The 20,955-nt window shown below is 38.5% G+C and overlaps 1 protein-coding gene across 1 annotated transcript in view; it reads right to left on the bottom strand.

Annotated features, from left to right (window-relative positions):
- Positions 1–20,955, bottom strand: part of LOC123935861 (cullin-4B-like) — a 109,757-nt gene that overhangs the window by 41,816 nt on the left and 46,986 nt on the right. The window contains 2 exon segments of the mRNA XM_045996700.1: positions 2,399–2,506; positions 3,388–3,473. Coding sequence (XP_045852656.1) covers positions 2,399–2,506; positions 3,388–3,473 — 194 coding nt within the window.

Here is a 20,955-nt window from a genome sequence, read left to right as displayed (position 1 = left end):
AGAGACCCATTTGGAAACTAGGGATACATCCAGACTGAAAATGAAGGGATGGAGGAGAATCTTTCATGCCAACAGGCCTCAAAAGAGAGCTGGGGTAGCAATTCTCATATCAGCTAAATTAGATTTTAAACTATAGACTGTAGTCAGAGATACAGAAGGACACTACATCATTCTGAAAGTCTATCCACCAATTGTAAATATTTATTCCTCCAGTATGGGAGGGGTCAACTACATAAGCCAACTGTTCATCAAATAAAGGATCACACTACTATGAATACATTAATTATAGGGGCTCTTAACATGCCACTGTCAGTAACAGACATATCATCCAAGCAGAAAATCAATAAAGGATCAAGAGCTTTGAATGACACATTGGACCAGATGGACCTCATAGATATATACAGAACATTACACCCTAATGCAACAGAATAATCATTCCTCTCAGGCACACATGGAACGTTCTCCAGAACAGACCACATACTGGGTCACACAAGGGTAAACTGATAACAAAAGACTGACATTATTCCCTGTATATTCTCAGACCACAGTGCTTTGAAACTGAACTCAACCACAAGAAACAGTTTGGAAGGAATTCACACATTTGGAAGCTAAAGAGCACCCTGCTTAAGAATGTTTAAATCAACCAGGAAATCAAAGTAGAACTTAAACAATTCATGGAGACCAATGAGAATGAGGATACACTGGCGGCAAAACCTATGGAATATGGCAAAGGTGGTCCTAAGCTATCCTAGCTTCACTCAAAAAACAAACAAACAAAAAAACCATCCTGAATACAGCAGCTCCCTTTCCACCTTAAATAATTGGAAAATGAAAAACAAATTAAACCAACCCCACGCACAAGAAGGGAGATAATCAAGATTAGAGCAGAGATCAATGACCAAAGACACAGACGAAGATAACAGAAGGGTTGCCTGCACCCCAATGTTCATAACAGCAATGGTCACAGTCACCAAACTGTGGAAAGCACCAAGCTGCAGTTCAATAGATGAATGGATAAAGAAGAGATGGTCTATATATACAATGAAATACTACTGCTACATCAGAAAGATGAATCCTCAACTTTTGTATCAACATGGATGGGACTGGAGGAGATTATACTGAGTGAAATAAGTCCAACAAAGAGAGTGAGTCAATTAAGATATGGTTCACTTACTTGTGGAGCATAAGAAATAAGATGGAGGACATTGGGATTTGGAGACGAGAAGTGAGTTGTGGGAAACTGAAGTGGGAAATGAACCATGAGAGACTCTGGTCTCTGAGAATCAGACTGAGGGTTTTGGAGGGGAGGTGTTTGGGGAGCTGGGTGAGCTTTGATAGCTGGTATTAAGGAGGGCACTTAATGCACTGAGCACTTGGTGTACTGCATAAATAATGAATCTTGGAATATTGAAAAATATTAAGTAAAAAAAAAAAGAAAAATGGAGTTCTGAAACAAGAAAAGTGTATTTCTTCTTCTAGTTCAATACAGTATGTTCAATAATTTACATGTGCTCCTGAGGAAACCCACCAACATGGCAATATAATTACAAAAATTAAATACATGCAGAAAGAGAGTAAAGATAATAGCAATCAAGTTGCCAGTATTAGTAAAAGGAACAACAAAGAGACAATGGGTAATTGACTTAGCAGAGAAGAGAAAGCTAAAACCAAAGCTGCAAGCTGAAAATGGGTGGCACCTGGAGGCAAGTTTCCATGCTTACTAAGTGCAACAATGAGTAAAACAATGTGTTGATTTTCCATCATATGTTTATGTGATACATGAAGAAATAATTTGTATTAAAACACCGTAATGTGTTGATTTTCCATCATATGTTTATGTGATACATGAAGAAATAATTTGTATTAAAACACTGTAAGAAAAATATATGACAATACCAGTAAATGTACAGCCTAAAACAAAGGAAGCCAGGCTGGTATATTTAAAATCTACATCTGACTACATAATAAGAAATTTAAATAACTAAATTACTTGAACACTGAACTAAATTACTTGAACACTGAACTTTTTAAACTGGTTGCCCTCCATTCTAAAACCTGAATAACTACCTTTCAAAATGGAAAACATTAAGGTGACATTTACATTAGCATAAAGCATGGCATAAAATCTTAAAAGGTCACATTAAAACCAATCTGCTAGGGAAGCCTGGGTGGCTCAGTGGGTTAAAGCCTCTGCCTTTGGCTCAGGTCATGATCCCAGGGTCCTGGGATCAAGTCCCGCATCGGGCTCTCTGCTCAACAGGGACCCTGCTTCCTCCTCTCTCTCTGCCTGCTTCTCTGCCTACTTGTGATCTCTGTCATATAAATAAATAAAATCTTTAAAAAAAACCCACAATCTGCTATAGCATATATTATAGTCTTAAAACAGTGAATTTCTTACCTCTGGGGGTAACTGGATCTCCTTAGGGATATAGGCTGGCCAAAAACTCGTTGTCAGAATATTCACAGTTAATTCAATGTTTCCGGGTATATTCTGATTCTGCATATACTGCAAAATATAAGGATGCAATGAAATAATAAGAATTTTAAAATATTTACATGGTTATAAATCGATAATAGAAATTCATTACTAAAAATAACCTTAATGATAAATTTCTCATTGAAATTAATAACCTGCTTTGAAAATGAAATGGACATTAGTATTCTAATAAAATGCTCTTAAGAGCATTTTGAGCATTAAGAACTGGTTGCCTAAACTAAAGTGAGAAGTAACTTTCCATTGTATTTTTAAAATAATCAATCTTACATCAAAAAAGATCTGAGGCACGTTATGAAAATGATACACACACACTGCCAAAAAAAACTTAAACTAATATATGAAAGTAATGGAAAGCCAAGTATGAGTAGGAAATAAATTAAAAATAGTTATTCGAAATATGTTATGTAGTTCTTTAAATATGCAGTGGAAAGTTTAAGTGTCACTGAATTTCCCTTCAAAAAACACAAAGTTGGAGTCATAGTTTAAAAGTAATTTGCTTTACCAGTTTGCCTCCCTCTCTATTTTTATCTTATTTTTCCTTCCCTTCCCATATGTCCATTTATTTTGTTTCTTAAATTACACGTATGAGTGAAACCACCAGCAACAGTTTAGGGAACAAACTGAGTGTTGCTGGAGAGGATGGGGTGAGGGGATGGGTTAACTGGGTGATGGACTTCAAGGAGGGCACAGGATATAACAGGTGTTACAGGCAACTGATGAACTACTGAACACTACCCCTGAAATTGATAATACAGCATTTAAAAAAATGAATTTAAATAAAAAATTTTAAAAATAAATGATTTAATATGACTCTTAAGTATTAATCTTAAAAGAACAAAACCATTTAAACACTTTACATTAAAAACAAAACTCTTTTAGATGAAAAATACCTGTTTTAACTGAATCATGATATCTTTGGAAAGCTCCATGTCTTTAAACATTCCTTGAAGTTTATTAGTAAAAGCAGTTCCACATTCTGTAAAATATTTTAAAACAACCAATTATCAGTACATCAGAGAATATCATAGGCAGGGAACTCTGGGAGTCCATTTCTCTGAAATAAACACTGAGAAATATGTGTCAGAATCTTGAGATTCTGAGAGACAAAATTCTGAGAGACAGACAAAAGTTTTTATTAATCAAGTGGAAACGTAATTGGTATAAAGGTAACATGAATATAAATATGCGGTATTTTTACCTCACTCTAATTCTACCCACTTTCCTGTGCAAGTGGATATTGTTTCTGAATGATAGTTTAGGCTCCCAATGTGAATACTCAGTTCCCAAGAAACTGTGTTTATCTGGACTGAATTCAGGTCTTCCAGAGTAACTGACTCAATGCAGACCATCTACACAAAGTTCCCCCAAACATTCAAAGACAAATAAGTAAGCTTTTCATGGCTAAAATACAAGTAACAATTGCATGGGGTGGGGGGAAACAGTCAACCGACTGGGAGGAGAAGCCACAAGGTACAACTTTCAGGAATAAGACGTTTGAAAAGCACAGGCAAAGTAGGGAATCTATTAAGCCCATTAGGGCAATTTGTAGGCCCAAATCAGGAAGCATTTTAGAAAAAATGTGTCAAAAGTTCTCTCCTATTTAAATTTAGGCTCAGTGAAAACAAGAAGGAAAGATCAGTAAGACAAAATTGTACATCCCTCAGAGTACAAAAAAGATGAACCAACACAGAACCAATTTGAAAAGATCAAAAGTTTTGTTTTTCTTTATTTTCTTCTCTCTCTCTCTCCATCTCTGTGTGTGTGTGTGTGTGTGTGTGTGTGTGTGTGTTTCTCACTCCAAGAGTTATAGAAATTCCACCAGGCACTAGTGCTACTGAGGGATTGCAAAGGAGACTTTATTACTGCACACAAGGGGAAATACATTCTGAAAGAATAGTTGGAAAAAAGTCCCTAAACAAGTGAATAACTTCAGCTCACAAGCAACAACAACAAATGCTAGACAGAGAATATCTGCTTTCCAGAGTTGTCTTATATTAATAAAAATGGAAAATGGCTAGCGTAAGCCTAAGCTAAATGTACAAAGACTTTAGAGATCACACATTAAAAAAAAATGTTTTTAATAAAAGAGGAAGAATGGCCAGTTTTTAACAAAAGCTACAAGACATACAAAAAAATATAGAGATATGGCAATTCATAAGAAAAAGAGAAATTAACAGAGACTGCCTGAGAGGGAGCATAGACGTCAGACATACAAAAAATTACTTTAAATCAACTATCTTATATATGTTCGTGGAAACAGGTCAAATAAAATTATCCAATCTGAAGAGAAGGAAGAAAAACAATAAAGAAAAATAAGCAGAAACTACATATATTGGCACAGGGGCAACCATGCCAACATACCGTTCCTAAATTTCTAAGACAGTAGAAAAAAATAAAATGGGAAAAATAACATTTGGTGCGTATATTAGATTAGAGACAATAATCTACACATTCAAGAAGTTCAATGAATTCCAAGCAGATTACATTCAAACAGTTCTATACCAGGACATATTATAATAAAACAGTCTAAATACAAAGATAAAGTTAGAATACTGAAAAGACCTAGATACAAGTGATATGTCCATAAAAGAGACTCTCAGGATCCAAGAAAGGTGGAGGGGAAGTAGGATGAGGCACCATTTCAACCTGTACCCTAAAGTGAGCTGATTACCTACCAAAGAACTCCACCACCCATGAAATCAGCCTGAGATCAGAATTATACATGTCTGGATCTCTACAGGAGCAGAAGACCCCAGTGGCAGGTAAAGCAGACTGGGAACGTCCGACTGATATCAGAAGATAAACAAAAGGGGGAGAGAGCCACCAGAGGTGACCGATTGGAAAGTAATACCCCAATACGAGAGTGCCCTGCATCTGGGGACCAGCATTAACTTGGATTCTGGTTGAAAGCACTCAAAAACAAAGAGCAAAGGATCGTGGGGGGTGGGGGGGGGGTGTAAATAGTGGGAATCTGGGCTGTTAGGGTCAGAGACCTAAGTCCCCGGACCCAGGACAGCCTCCCCTAGCCCTGAGCCAGAGAGTGCGGCTGAGAAATCAGGTCTGCATCTCTGAGCCGCGAGTGCACCTGACCCGCCAGCTCGCCCAAGAACAAGTGGGGTCTGGCTCCCGTGAGGGACTGGGAACCTGGCCAGACGGCGATCCTGAAATGCGCGGGTCCCACACCCTCCCTTGGGAGAGTTGCTCATAGGTGCTAGCCTGGAGCTCTGGCATCCGGAAAAACCAGACATTCCCAGCCCGGGACAGCGGGAAAATCTCATTGTGCGATCTCTGCTTGGAACCTCTCTGGCGGTCTGGAGCTGCCTAACAGCCACCGCTGCCCTGGTTTGGGGTACAACGGGGAGCTCCTGCATCCCCAGGGACAGTGACTCAGAACCAACTCTGCCAGCAGCTCTTACAGAACATTCTGAGGCTTCTCTCTGAGAGGGAAGTCGGGGTGCAGTTTGCTCTCCTCTAAACCTCCAAAAACCATCAAAAGCTGTCAAGGCGAGAGAAAGCAGATGAAAGAACATAAAAACCCCCAGGGAACAAAATCCTGAAAAAAAAAAAAACAGTTTCCTAAGAGCCCACCCCCTTGAGGGGAGCAGGAGGACCTAACTCAGGGAACATCATTGTCTGAAAACCCACGTGGCAGGCCCCTCCCCCAGAAAACCAACCAGGAAGGAAGAAGAAAAAAAAAAAAAAGACTATAAGAGAACAACCACCACTACTTCATAAATACAACTTTTATTTTTAACTCTTTACCAATATTCTGGTTCTTTTTTTTTTATACATACAGATAATTTTTTAACCTATTTACCATCACACTGACATGTCCAGTACATCAAATTCTTTAATAACCTTCTAACCTGAACGTTTTGATACATACACCTGTGTTTTTCTTTTCCTTCTATTTTTTTAATTCTTTGTTAATTTTAACTTAGTTTAGTTTATTCTTTTTTAATTTTTATTTTCTACTATACATATAGAGTTAAACTTCAAGGAAATCCCCTTTCCCCAATCAATCCTACCCCTATAGGCAAACCAGTTTCTAATCCCCTTGTAACTTAGGAAAGTTGAGTCCCTGAACAAAAACATCAAGATACATTCAGGAAGAATCAAATTAAACTTCCTCACCCACACTGAGAATTTATAACCACTCTCCCAATTTTTCCTTCTGTCAGTGTTTCTGTGAAATTGTGCTTGTCCTGATAATATATAAATCTTATACTTGGGGTTATTTCTGAGGAAGTTCTTGCCTCTTTTTTGCTTATATATGTATTTCTTTCTCTTGTCATAAACTTTTTTCAGTCTTTTTGTTTGTCTGTTTTTGTTTGTATACTTCACAAATCTTACCTTATGGCCCATTTGGGCTGAGCCTTCTCTTTTATCTTCCCTTTTTTTCCTATCTCTCTCTCTCTCTCTCTTTTTTTTTTCCTTTTCCTTTTTTTTCTTTCTTCTTCTCTACTTCTTTTTCTTTTCTTTTTTCTCTCATTTGGGTGGGGAATCCTGATTTCACAAAGCGTTCCAGGGTGCACATTGACTGCACCACAATCAATAAGTCCAGCTGCATCTGTTCAGTCATCTCTTACCAAAATGACTAGGAGGAGGAATATCCAACAGAAGAAAAATACAGGGATGGACTTTCTGCAACAGAGCTAATGGCTATCGACATAGACAATATGTCAGAAAAGGAATTCAGACTAACAATTATCCAGGCAATAGCTAGGTTGGAGAAAGCCATGGATGACCAAACAGAATTGATTAGGGCAGAACTGAAAGCCACCAGGGATGATGTTCACAATGTTAGGGCAGAACAGAAAGCCACCAGGGATGATGTTCAAAATGCTCTCAATGAGTTCCAATCTAATCTAAATTCTCTAAAAGCTAGGGTAACTGAGACAGAAGATAGAATTAGTGATCTGGAGGACAAACAGATAGAGAGAAAGGATCAGGAGGAAGCCTGGAACAAACAGCTCAGAAGCCACGAAAACAGAATCAGGGAAATAAACGATGCCATGAAACATTCCAACGTCAGAATGATTGGAATCCCTGAAGGGGAGGAAAAAGAAAGAAGTCTAGAAGATATAGAGGAAGAAGTTGTCTATGAAAATTTTCCCAATCTCACGAATGGAAACAACGATCATGTACTAGAGGCAGAGAGATTTCCTCCCAAGATGTTAGATTCTCGAAAGTCCTCAGGACACCTTATAGTTAGAATGAGGAATTGTGTTTCAAGAGAGACCCTCTTAAAAGCAGCTAGGACAAAGAAGCTCCTTACATACAGAGGAAAGCCCATTAGAATAATGTCAGACCTTTCCACAGAGACCTGGCAAGCCAGGAAGGGCTGGCAAAATATATTCAGAGTACTAAAGGAGAAGAACATGCAACCAAGAATACTATATCCAGCAAGACTGACATTTAAAATGGATGGAGAGATAAAGAGTTTCCAAGACTGGCAAGGCTTAAAAGACTATGCAACCACCAAGCCGACACTGCAGGAAATATTAAGGGGGGTCCTATAAAAGAGAAAAAATCCTAAGAATATCATTGAACAGAAATATAGAAACAATCTACAGACAGAAAGACTTCAAAGGCAACACAATGTCAATAAAAACCTATCTCTCAATAATCACTCTCAATGTGAATGGGCTAAATGCGCCCATAAAACGACACAGGATTGCAGATTGGATAAAATGACAGGACCCATCCATATGTTGTCTACAAGTGACCCATTCTGAACCTAAGGATACATCCAGACTGAAAGTGAAGGGATGGAGAAGCATCTTTCATGCCAATGGGCCTCAAAAGAAGGCCGGAGTAGCGATTCTCATATCAGATAAATTAGATTTTAAACTAAAGACTTAGTCAGAGATACAGAAGGACACTACATCATTCTGAAAGGGACTATCCGCCAAGATGATCTAACAATTGTGAATATCTATGCCCCCAATATGGGAGCACAGAATTACATAAGAAAACTATTAATCAAGATAAAGAGTCATATTGATATTAATACAATAATAGTAGGAGATCTTAATACACCTCTCTCAGAAATAGATCATCGAAGCAGAAAATTAATAAAGAAATAAGAGCATTGAATGAAACATTGGACCTGATAGACCTCATAGACATATACAGAACATTCCACCCTAAAACAACAGAATACTCATTCTTCTCAAGTGCACATGGAACCTTACCCAGAAGAGACCACATACTGGGTCACAAAGCAGGACTCAACCGATACCAAAAGACTGACATTATTCCCTGAATATTCTCCGATCACAATGCTTTGAAACTGGAACTCAATCACAAAGAAAAGTTCAGAAGGAAGTCTAACACCTGGAAACTAAAGACCACCTTGCTTAAGAATGCTTGGCTCAACCAGGAGATCAAAGATGAACTTAAACAATTCATGGAAACCAATGAGAATGAAGACACTTCGGTCCAAAACCTATGGAATATAGCAAAGGTGCTTCTAAGGGGGAAATACATAGTCATCCAAGCCTCCCTCAAAAAAATTGAAAAATCCAGAATACACCAGCTGTCTCTGCATCTTAAAGAACTGGAGAATCAACAACAAATCAAACCAACTCCACATGCATGAAGGGAAATAATCAAGATTAGAGCAGAGATCAATGAGGTAGACACTAGAGATACAGGAGAACGTATCAATGAAACTAGAAGCTGGTTTTTTGAAAGAATCAATAAGATCGATAAACCATTGGCCACACTAATCCAAAAGAAAAGAGAGAAAGCCCAAATTAATAAAATTATGAATGAAAAGGGAGAGATCACAACTAACACCAAGGAAATAGAAACAATCATCAGAAATTATTACCAACAGCTATATGCCAATAAGCTAAGCAACCTAGAGGAAATGGATGCATTCCTGGAAAACTACAAACTCCCAAAATTGAACCAGGAAGAAATTGACAACCTGAATAGACCGATATCTAGTAACGAGATTGAAGCAGTAATCAAAAACCTCCCAAAAAACATGAGCCCAGGACCTGACAGATTCCCTGGGGAATTCTATCAAACCTTCAAAGATGAAATAACACCAATTATCCTTAAGCTGTTCCAAAAACTTGAAGCAGAACGACAACTTCCAGACTCTTTGTACGAAGCCAGCATTACCATGATCCCCAAACCAGGCAAAGACCCTACCAAAAAGGAGAATTTCAGACCAATATCACTGATGAATATAGATGCAAAGATTCTCAACAAAATCCTAGCAAACAGGATCCAGCAGCACATTCAAAAGATTATCCACCATGACCAGGTGGGATTCATCCCTGGGTTGCAAGGTTGGTTCAACATTCGCAAATCAATCAATGTGATAAAAAAAAATCAATAAGAGAAGAGAGAAGAACCACATGGTCCTCTCCATTGATGCAGAAAAAGCATTTGACAAAATCCAGCACCCGTTCCTGAGGAAAACACTTCAAAGTATCGGGATAGAGGGAACATTCCTACTTCATAAAATCTATCTATGAAAGACCCACAGCAAATATCATCCTCAATGGGAAAAAGCTTGCAGCCTTCCCGTTGAGATCAGGAACACGACAAGGATGCCCACTCTCACCACTCTTGTTCAACATAGTATTAGAAGTCCTAGCAACAGCAATCAGACAACAAAGAGAAATCAAAGGTATCCAAATTGGCAAGGAAGAAGTCAAACTCTCTCTCTTCGCAGATAACATGATTCTTTCTATGGAAAACCCCAAAGACTCCACCCCCAAACTACTAGAACTCATACAGCAATTCAGTAAGGTGGTAGGATACAAAGTCAATGTACAGAAATCAGTGGCTTTTTTATACACTAACAATGAAAATACAGAAAGGGAAATTAGAGAATCGATTCCATTCACTATAGCACCAAGAACCATAAGATACCTGGGAATAAACCTAACCAAATAGTTAAAGGACCTGTACTCGAGGAACTACAGAACACTCATGAAAGAAACTGAAGAAGACACAAAAAGATGGAAGACTGTTTCATGCTCTTGGATTGGAAGAATAAATATTGTTAAAATGTCTATACTGCCTAGAGCAATCTATACTTTTAATGCCATTCCGATCCAAATTCCACCGGTATTTTTCAAAGAGCTGGAGCAAATAATCCTAAAATTTTGTATAGAATCAGAAGAGACCCCGAATTGCTAAGGAAATGTTGAAAAACAAAAACAAAACTGGCGGCATCACGTTACCCGATTTCAAGCTTTACTACAAATCTGTGATCACCAAGACAGCGTGGTACTGGCATAAAACCAGACACATAGACCAGTGGAACAGAGTAGAGAGCCCAGATATGGACCCCCAACTCTATAGTCAAATAATCTTCAACAAAACAGGAAAAAATATTCAATGGAAAAAAGAGAGTCTCTTCAATAAGTGGTGCTGGGAAAACTGGACAGCGATATGTAGAAAAATGAAACTTGACCATTCTCTTACACCGTACACAAAGATAAACTCGAAATGGATTAAAGACCTCAACGTGAGACAGGAATCCATCAGAATCCTAGAGAAGAACATAGGCAGTAACCTCTTCGATTTCAGCCACAGCAACTTCTTTCAAGATATGACTCCAAAGGCCAAGGAAACAAAAGCAAAAATGAACTTTTGGGACTTCATCAAGATCAAAAGCTTCTGCACAGCAAAGGAAACAGTCAACAAAACAAAAAGGCAACCCACGGAATGGGAGAAGATATTTGCAAATGACAGTACAGTCAAAAGGTTGATATCCAGGATCTATAAAGAACTCCTCAAACTAAACACACACAAAACCACACAAAACAGATAATCATATCAAAAAATGGGCAGAAGATATGAACAGACACTTCTCCAACGAAGACATACAAATGGCTATCAGACACATGAAAAAATGTTCATCATCACTAGCCATCAGGGAGTTTCCAATTAAAACCACATTGAGATACCACCTGACACCAGTTAGAATGGCCAAAATTAGCAAGACAGGAAACAACGTGTGTTGGAGAGGATGTGGAGAAAGGGGAACCCTCTTCCACTGTTGGTGGGAATGCAAGTTGGTGCAGCCACTTTGGAGAACAGTGTGGAGACTCCTGAAGAAATTAAGAATAGAGCTTCCCTATGATTCTGCAATTGCACTGCTGGGTATTTACCCCAAAGATACAGATGTAGTGAAAAGAAGGGCCATCTGTACCCCAATGTTTATTGCAGCAATGGCTATGGTCGCCAAACTGTGGAAAGAACCAAGATGCCATTCAACGGATGAATGGATAAGGAAGTTGTGGTACATATACACAATGGAGTATTATGCCTCCATCAGAAAGGATGAATACCCAACTTTTGTAGCAACATGGACGGGACTGGAAGAGATTATGCTGAGCGAAATAAGTCAAGCAGAGAGAGTCAAGTATCATATGGTCTCACTTATTTGTGGAGCATAACAAAGAACATGGAGGACATGGGGAGATGGAGAGGAGAGGGAGTTGAGGGAAACTGGAAGGGGAGATGAACCATGAGAGACTATGGACTCTGAAAAACAACCAGAGGGTTTTGAAGGGGCGGGGGGGGTGGGAGGTTGAGGAACCAGGTGGTGGGTAATAGGGAGGGCATGTACTGCATGGAGCACTGGGTGTGATGCCAAAACAATGAACACTGTTATGCTGTAAATAAACAAAAAAAAAAAAGTCTCAATAAATTCAAAAAGTCTGAAATCACATCACATGACTTTTCTGAACACACTGGTATAAAATCAGGAATGAATCACAAGAAAACCCTGGAAAGAACACACATACTTGGAGACTAAATAATATATTACTGAACAATGAATTTGTCAACCACTAAATCAGAGAGAACAAAACCTATAAGAAGACAAATGAAACTGAAGACCAACAGTACAAAATTTCTGCTGCAAATCCTGTTCTAAGAAGGAAGACCGGAGCAATACAGACCTATCTGAAGGAGCAAGTAAAATGTAAAAATTTCAATCCAACTGTATAACTATAGCAGCCAGAAATAGAAGTGGGGGGGGAAGAAGGATCCCAAAGACAGTAAAAGGACAGTAAAAGAAATAAATAAGGCTAGAACAGAAATAAATTGAATCGTGATTAACAAAATGAAGAACAAATCAATGTAACCAAGAACTAGTGCTTTCAGATACAAACTGAGTGGAAGAGGTAAGATGGTAGGACACTAATACTGCCTCGTCCTTTGAGCTCTGCTAGATAAATCATTCCAAACATCCAGGAAATCAATCTGAATGCAGAAAGAACAAACTAAACAACTTGTGAAGAAAATAGAAGCCACACTGTGAAAGGTAGGAGGTATGGAGACCTGATTCCAAAGAGAAAAGAATCACAGGAGCCGCAGAGAAGAGGGAACCTTGATTTCAGAGAAAGGATAGAGACAGAAACAGGGAGAAAGCAGTACACAGTGATTACTCAAGAGAAATACTTCCCCAAAACCATCAACAGGGAAACCAGAGCAGCTGATTATGGCAAGGTTTTACAGGCAGGGCTGCTAAAAGGCTGAAGTTTAGAAGACCATGAAGACCACGCCAGTGCTCCATGAAGCCTCATAGGCATACTGGTGCTTCTGTTGGAAAGGAGGGTGAAGGCATGGTCTGAGGATCCCCTGGGTCCCAGAGGAGGAAAGGTTTCCCCCTTGTAGAGTGCATTTGAGAGCAATGTTCCCTCTATACCCATACTCTGAAGTGTTTTAATCAGGAGAGGACACAGTATGTTGCCAAATGCCTTTTTACATCTTTTGGGAGGATCATAGGGTTCTTGTCTTTCTTTTGTTAATGTGATCTATCACATTGATTTGCAAAAGTTGAACTACCCTTGCTTCCCAGGAATAAATCACACCTGGTCATGATGGATAATCCTTTTAATACACTGTTGGATCCTATTACTAGGATCCTGTTGAATATTATGGTATCCGTGTTCATCAGGGATACTGGTCTGTAATTGCCCTTTTCTGTATATGTTCTTAATGTTGAGTCTTTGTCTGTTTGGGGGATCAGGGTAATGCTGGCCTCACAGAACTGGTCTGGAAGTTTTCCTTCTGTTTCTATTTTTTTGAAACAGCCTCAGAAAAACAGATATAATTTCTTCTGTAAGTGTTTGGTAGAATTCCAGGTGGCTGAGAAGCCACCTGGCCCTGGATTCATATTTTGGGAGGTTTTTGATTACTGTTTCAATTTTGTTACTACTTGCTGGTCTATTCAGATTGTCTATTTCTTCCTGTTTCAGTCTTGGTAGCTTATAAATTTCCAGGAAACATCTACTTCTTCCATATAGTTGGCTGGTGATAATGGCATATAATAATGGTGTATAGTTCCTAGTAATAATTTCTACTAATTGTTCCTATTTCCATGGTGTTAGCTGTGTTCTCTCCTCTCTTATTTGTGATTTATCTTATTTATCCCTTTATTTGGGTCCTTTCTCTTTTCTTTTGGAAAAGGTCAGGCCAGAGCTTATTTATCTTACTATTTGTTTCAAAGAACCAACTTCTAATTTCTTTGATCTGCTCTATGGTTTTTCTTGTTTATATTTCATTGATCTCCTTCCAAATCTTTACTATTTATTTCTCTTCTCCTGCTTGCTTAGGTTTTATTTGCTGTTCTTTCTCCAGCACATTTAGGTGTAAGAATAACTTTTCCATTTGCAATTTTTCAACCTTTTTGAAAGAAGCTTAGATTGCTATGTATTTCCCCCTTAGGACCACCTTTGCAGTATCTCATGGTTTTGGACCAATATGTTTTTCATCCTCATTCATTTCCATGAACTGTTTAAGTTCTTCAATTACTTGGATAACCCAATCATTTTTTAGCAGGATGCTCTTTAACCTCCAAGTGTTTGAATTATTTCCAATTGTGTGGTTTGTGTGTGTGTGGAGAGAGAGAGAGAGACAGAGAGAGAGAGAGATTGAATTCCAGGTTCAAAGCATTGTGGTCTGATAAAATGCAGGGATAATCTCAATCTTTTGATTTCGGTTGAGACCTGATTTCTGATCCAGTGTGTGGTCTATTCTGGAGAACCTTCTATGTGTGTTTGAGAAGAATGTGTTTTCTGCTGTTTTAGGTTGTAAAGTTCTGCATTTATCTACAAAAACCATCTGGTCCAATGTGTCCATCAAACCTCTTCTTTGTTGATTGTCTCTGTTGATGCTCTGTCCATTGCTGCCATGGGGTGTTGGGATCTCCAAATATTAATGTATTACTATCCATATGTTTCTATATTTTAGTTAACAGTTGGCTTATGTAGTTGGCTGCTCCCTTGCTGTACCTGCATATACCTAGAAGGTATATATAATTGTTAGATCTTCATGTTGGATAGAAAAAGTATGGTATGGTGTCCCTCTACATGTCTAACTATAGTCTCTTGTTTGAAAATCTAATTTGTCTGATATGAGGACTGCTACTCCAGCTTTACTTTTAGGCCAGTTGGCATGAAAAATGGTTCTTCATCCCTCACTTTCAATCTGGAGGTGTCTTTAGGTTCAAAAACAGTGTAGCATAGACAACATATGGATGAGTCCTGTCTTTTTATCCAATCTGAAACCCTGTGTCATTTCATGGGAGCATTTATGCCTTTCATTTGATAGTAACTATTGAAAGATAAGCATTTAGAGCTATTGTATTGCTGGTAAAGTCCCTTTTTCTATAGATTCTCATTGTAAATTTATGGTCTATAGTATGCTTGGGGTCTTATTTTTCTTTTACAGAATCCCCCCTTAATATTTCTTGCATGTAGGGCACCTGGGTGGCTCAGTGGGTTAAAGCCTCTGCCTTCGGCTCAGGTCATGATCCCAGGGTTCTGGGATCGAGCCCCGTATCGGGCTCTCTGCTCAGCAGGGAGCCTGCTTCTCCCTCTCTCTGCCTCTCTGCCTACTTGTGATCTTTCTCTCTCAAAAAAATAAATAAAAATCTTAAAAAAAAAATTAAAAAAAATATTTCTTGCATGTTTGCTTGGTGGTCACACATTCTTCCAGTTTCTTTCCAGAAGCTCTTTATCTCTTTGTCTGTTCTGAATGACAACCTGGCTGGATAAAGTTTCCTTGGCTGCATGTTCTTCTCATTTAATGCCATGAATTCATCTTGCCAGCCCTTTCTGGCTTGCCAGGTCTCTGTGGATCTGATGTTATTCTGATGTTCCTCCCTCCGATTAAGAAATTGCTTCCTCCTAGCTGCTCTAAGGGTAGCTTCGTTGGCTCAAGACTTGCAAGTTTTTTTGTTTTTTGTTTTTTGTTTTATCATATGTCAAAGTGTTGATCTATTTTTACTACACCTGGGAGGGGTCCTCTCTGCCTGTAGCACACGAATTCTTCTTTCCCTCCCAGATTAGGGAGGTTCTCAACTATAGATTGCTCAAATATACCTTCTAATCCTCTCCCTCTTTCCACGTCCTCAGAGATCCCAATAATTCTGGCTCTGGAATGTTTCATGGAATCACTGATCTCTCTAAGTCTGTTCTCATGGGCTGCTACTGGCCATCTCCTTCCTCCTCAGCTTCCTTCCTTTCTATCAGCTTATCTTCTAGCTCTCTAATTCATTCTTCTGCCTCATTTACCTTGGCTGTTAAGAGTGTCCAGTTTAAACTGCATCTGATTCATAACATTTTCAAGTTCGGCCTGATTCGATCTCATTTCTGCTCTTAGAGGTCCTAAATTGTTGCTAATGCTCTTCTCAAGCCTAGCTATGAACTTCACAAATGAGACCCTGAAGTCTATCTCTGACATCTTGCTTATATCCACATCCATTTAATCCCTGGCAGAGGACACTGTCTGTGGTTCTTTTCTTTGTTACAGTTCCTACTCCTAGTCATTCTGTTGTTAGTTGAGGGAATGTACAGAATCCAAAATACCAACCAAAACCCAAGCAAGATGCACACTAGGAAAATCTGGAGCAGTCACATGACATTACCAAAAAACAAAACAAAACAAAACAAAACAAACAAAAAAACCAACTAAGCCAAAGTGAAATGCAGGAAAAAAAAATTAAAATAATTTTTAAAAACACTATAAAATTAAGATTTTTTTTTTAAATTAGAAATTCAATGGGATAAGATACCTGGGAATAAACCTAACCAAAGAGGTAAAGGACCTGTTCTCGAGGAACTACAGAACACTCATGAAAGAAATTGAAGAAGACACAAAAAGGTGGAAGACCGTTCCATGCTCTTGGATTGGAAGAATAAACATTGTTAAAATGTCTATACTGCCTAGAGCAATCTATGCTTTTAATGCCATTCCGATCAAAATTCCACCGATATTTTTCAAAGAGCTGGAGCAAATATTCCTAAAATTTGTATGGAATCAGAAGAGACCCCGAATTGCTAAGGAAATGTTGAAAAACAAAAACAAAACTGGCAACATCACGTTACCCGATTTCAAACTTTACTACACAGCTGTGATCACCAAGACAGCATGGTACTGGCATAAAAACGGACACATAGACCAGTGGAACAGAGTGGAGAGCCCAGATATGGACCCTCAACTCTACGGTCAAATAATCTTTGACAAAACAGGAAAAAATATACAATGGAAAAAAGACAGTCTCTTCAATAAATGGTGCTGGGAAAACTGGACAGTGATATGTAGAAGAATGAAACTTGACCATACTCTTAGACCATACAGAAAGATAAACTAGAAATGGATTAAAGACCTCAACATGAGACAGGAATCCATCAGAATCCTAGAGGAGAACATAGGCAGTAACCTCTTCGATATCAGCCACAGCAACTTCTTTCAAGATATGTCTCCAAAGGCCAAGGAAACAAAAGCAAAAATGAACTTTTGGGACTTCATCAAGATCAAAAGCTTCTGCACAGCAAAGGAAACAGTCAACAAAACAAAAAGGCAACCCACGGAAAGGGAGAATATATTTGCAAATGACAGTACAGTCAAAAGGTTGATATCCAGGATCTATAAAGAACTCCTCAAACTCAACACACACAAAACAGATAATCATATCAAAAATGGGCAGAAGGTATGAACAGACACTTCTCCAACGAAAACATACAAATGGCTATCAGACACATGAAAAAATGTTCATCATCACTAGCCATCAGGGAGATTCAAATAAAAACCACATTGAGATACCACCTGACACCAGTTAGAATGGCCATAATTAGCAAGACAGGAAACAACGTGTGTTGGAGAGGATGTGGAGAAAGGGGAATCCTCTTACACTGTTGGTGGGAATGCAAGTTGGTGCAGCCACTTTGGAGAACTGTATGGAGATTCCTGAAGAAATTAAGAATTTCTTCAGGAAATTCCCTATGACCCTGCAATTGCACTGCTGGGTATTTACCCCAAAGCTACAGATGTAGTGAAAAGAAGGGCCATCTGTACCCCAATATTTATTGCAGCCATGGCTACAGTCGCCAAACTGTGGAAAGAACCAAGATGCCCTTCAACGGATGAATGGATAAGGAAGATGTGGTCCATATACACAATGGAGTATTATGCCTCCATCAGAAAGGATGAATACCCAACTTTTGTAGCAACATGGACGGGACTGGAAGAGATTATGCTGAGCGAAATAAGTCAAGCAGAGAGAGTCAAGTATCATATGGTCTCACTTATTTGTGGAGCATAACAAAGAACATGGAGGACATGGGGAGATGGAGAGGAGAGGGAGTTGAGGGAAACTGGAAGGGGAGATGAACCATGAGAGACAATGGACTCTGAAAAACAACCAGAGGGTTTTGAAGGGGCGGAGGGGGGCGGTGGGAGGTTGAGGAACCAGGTGGTGGGTAATAGGGAGGGCACGTACTGCTTGGAGTACTGGGTGTGATGCCAAAACAATGAACACTGTTATGCTGTAAATAAACAAATAAACGAATAAAAAAAAAAAGAAAGAAAGAAAGCTGAAGTAGCCATCCTATTATCAAACTAGATTTTAAAACAGACAGTGACAAGATCTGAAGAATGGTACCACATCTTAATGAAGAGGTCTATCCATCAAGAAGATCTAACAATTGCAAATATTTATGCACCCAACATGGAAGCACCCAAATACACAAATCAATTAATCACAAACATAAAGAAACTCATTGATACAATGCAATAATAATAGCAAGGGACTTAATACCCCACTCACAAAGTCTCAGGGTACAAGATCAACATACAGAAATTTGTTGTATTTCTATACAGTAAAAATGAAGCAGCAGACAGAGAAATCAAGGAATCAATGCCATTTACAACTGCAGCAAAAAGAAGATACCTAGAAACAAACCTAACTAAAGAGGTAAAATGTCTGCTCTCCAAACACTATAGAACACTGATGAAAGAAACTGAGGACAGAAGACATGGAAAAGCATTCTATGTTCATGGACTGGAAGAACACTGTTAAAATGTCTATACTACCCAAAGCCATCTACACATTCCTATCAAAGCAATCCCTATCAAAGTAACAACAATGTGTTTTTTTTTTCATAGAGCTAGAACAAACTATCCTAAAACATGAATGGAACCACAAAAAAATCCCAAATAGCCAATATAACACAGAAAAGGAAAGTCAAAACTGGAGGCATTATTACTCTGGACTTCAAGGTCTATCACAAAGCCATGATCATCAAGACAATATCGTACTGGCACAAAAAGAAACACATAGAGCAATGGAACAGTAGAAACAAACCAAAACCAAAATGGACCCCCAACAATCTCATCAACTAATCTTCAACAAAGCAAGAAAGAATATCCAATGAAAAAATATACCTTCGACAAATGGTGCTGGGAAAATTGGACAGCCACAGTGTCCAGGGTACACTTTCTTACACCATAAACGGAGATAAACTCATGGAACAGAACAGAAAACACAGAGTGGACCCACAGTGATCTGGTCAACTAGTCTTCAATAAAGCAGGGAAGAATATTCAATGAAAAAAGGCAGTCTCTTCAACAAATGTTCTTGGGGAAACTGGAGAGCCACATGTAGAAGAATGAAACTGAACCATTCTCTTACACCATACATGATGATAAACTCAAAATGTATGAGAGACCTCAGTGTGAGACAGGAATCCATCAAAATCCTAGAGGAGAATGCAGGCAGCAACCTCTTCAATATCAACTTAACAATTTCTTACCAGACACATCACCAGAGCCAAGGGAAACAGAAGCAAAAATGAACTTTCTGGACTTCTTCAAGATAAAAAAGCTGCACAGCAAAGGAAACAAACAACAAATCTAAAAGACAACCTATGGAATGGGAGAAGATATTTTCAAATGCCACACCTTACAAAGGGTTAGTATTCAAAATCCATAAGGAACTTACAAAACTCAGCAACCAAAAAACCTGATAATCCAGTTAAGAAATGGGCAGAAGACCTGAACAGACAATTTTTCAAAGAAGTCCTACAGATAGCCAACCGAAACATGTAAAGATGCTCAACATCACTCATCATCAGGGAAAGAGAAATCAAAACTACAAGGAGATACCACCTCACACTTTTTAGATTGTCAAAAATTAACAACACTGGAAATAACATATTGGTGAGTATGTGGAGAAAGGGGAACCATCTTACACTCTTGGTGGGAATGCAAACTGGTGCAGCCACTCTGGAAAACAGTATGGAGTTTCCCCAGAATTGCTCAAAGGATATAAAAACACAGATTCAAAAGGGTTACATACAACCTGATGTTTATAGTCACATTATCAACAATAGCTAAACTATGGAATGATCCCTAATGTCCGTGGACTAATGAATGGATTAAAAAAAAAAAGGTGGTATATATATACAATGGAATATTACTCAATTGTCAAAAAGAATGCAATCTTACCATTTGCAACAATATGACTGGAGCTAGACAGTATTGTGATAAGCAAGGTAAGTTTGTCAGAGAAAGATAAATAGCATATGATTTCACTCATATGTGGAATTTAAGAAACAAAACAGAGGAACATAAGGGGAAAGAGAGACAAATATAAAACAGAGTTTTAACTCTAGAAAACTGACGGTTTCCAGAGGGGAGATGGGTAGGAGGATGTGTTAAATGGGTGATGGGAAATAAGGAGAGCACTTCCTGTGATCAGCACTTAGTGCTGTATATAAGTGATGAGTCACTAAATTCTACTCTTGAAACATATATTACCCTGCATTTTACTTCACTAGAATTAAAAAAAATAAAAGCTTGAAAGAAAAGAAAAAAAATGAGAGCTTCTAACGTTGTTTCAAACTCTACAATAATTCTTCTGCTTGTAGGATATAAAACAGTATCACAGACAAAGTCTCCAAGGTCAAGCAAAATCTGATTCTGGTTAACTTCTTATTTCAGCTTTTAGGATAGCTGCTATATGTTCGTCCTCTATGATCATTCTGACTTCCCAGCTTTTCAAACTCTGTAGCACAAACTATACCTCTGCCTTCATTATCAGAATTCTGTATTTTCATATCTCATTTCAATTCTGCTTCCCTAAGAAACTGTCCTCAATTTCCTGAGTAGGTAAAGACTTCATGCTTCTCTCA

The sequence above is a fragment of the Meles meles genome, chromosome Y (assembly GCF_922984935.1).
Source record: "Meles meles chromosome Y, mMelMel3.1 paternal haplotype, whole genome shotgun sequence".
NCBI classification, from domain to species: domain Eukaryota; kingdom Metazoa; phylum Chordata; class Mammalia; order Carnivora; family Mustelidae; genus Meles; species Meles meles.
The sequence above is the reverse complement of the archived record's forward strand: the minus strand, read 5'-3'. Positions and strand labels throughout refer to the sequence as shown.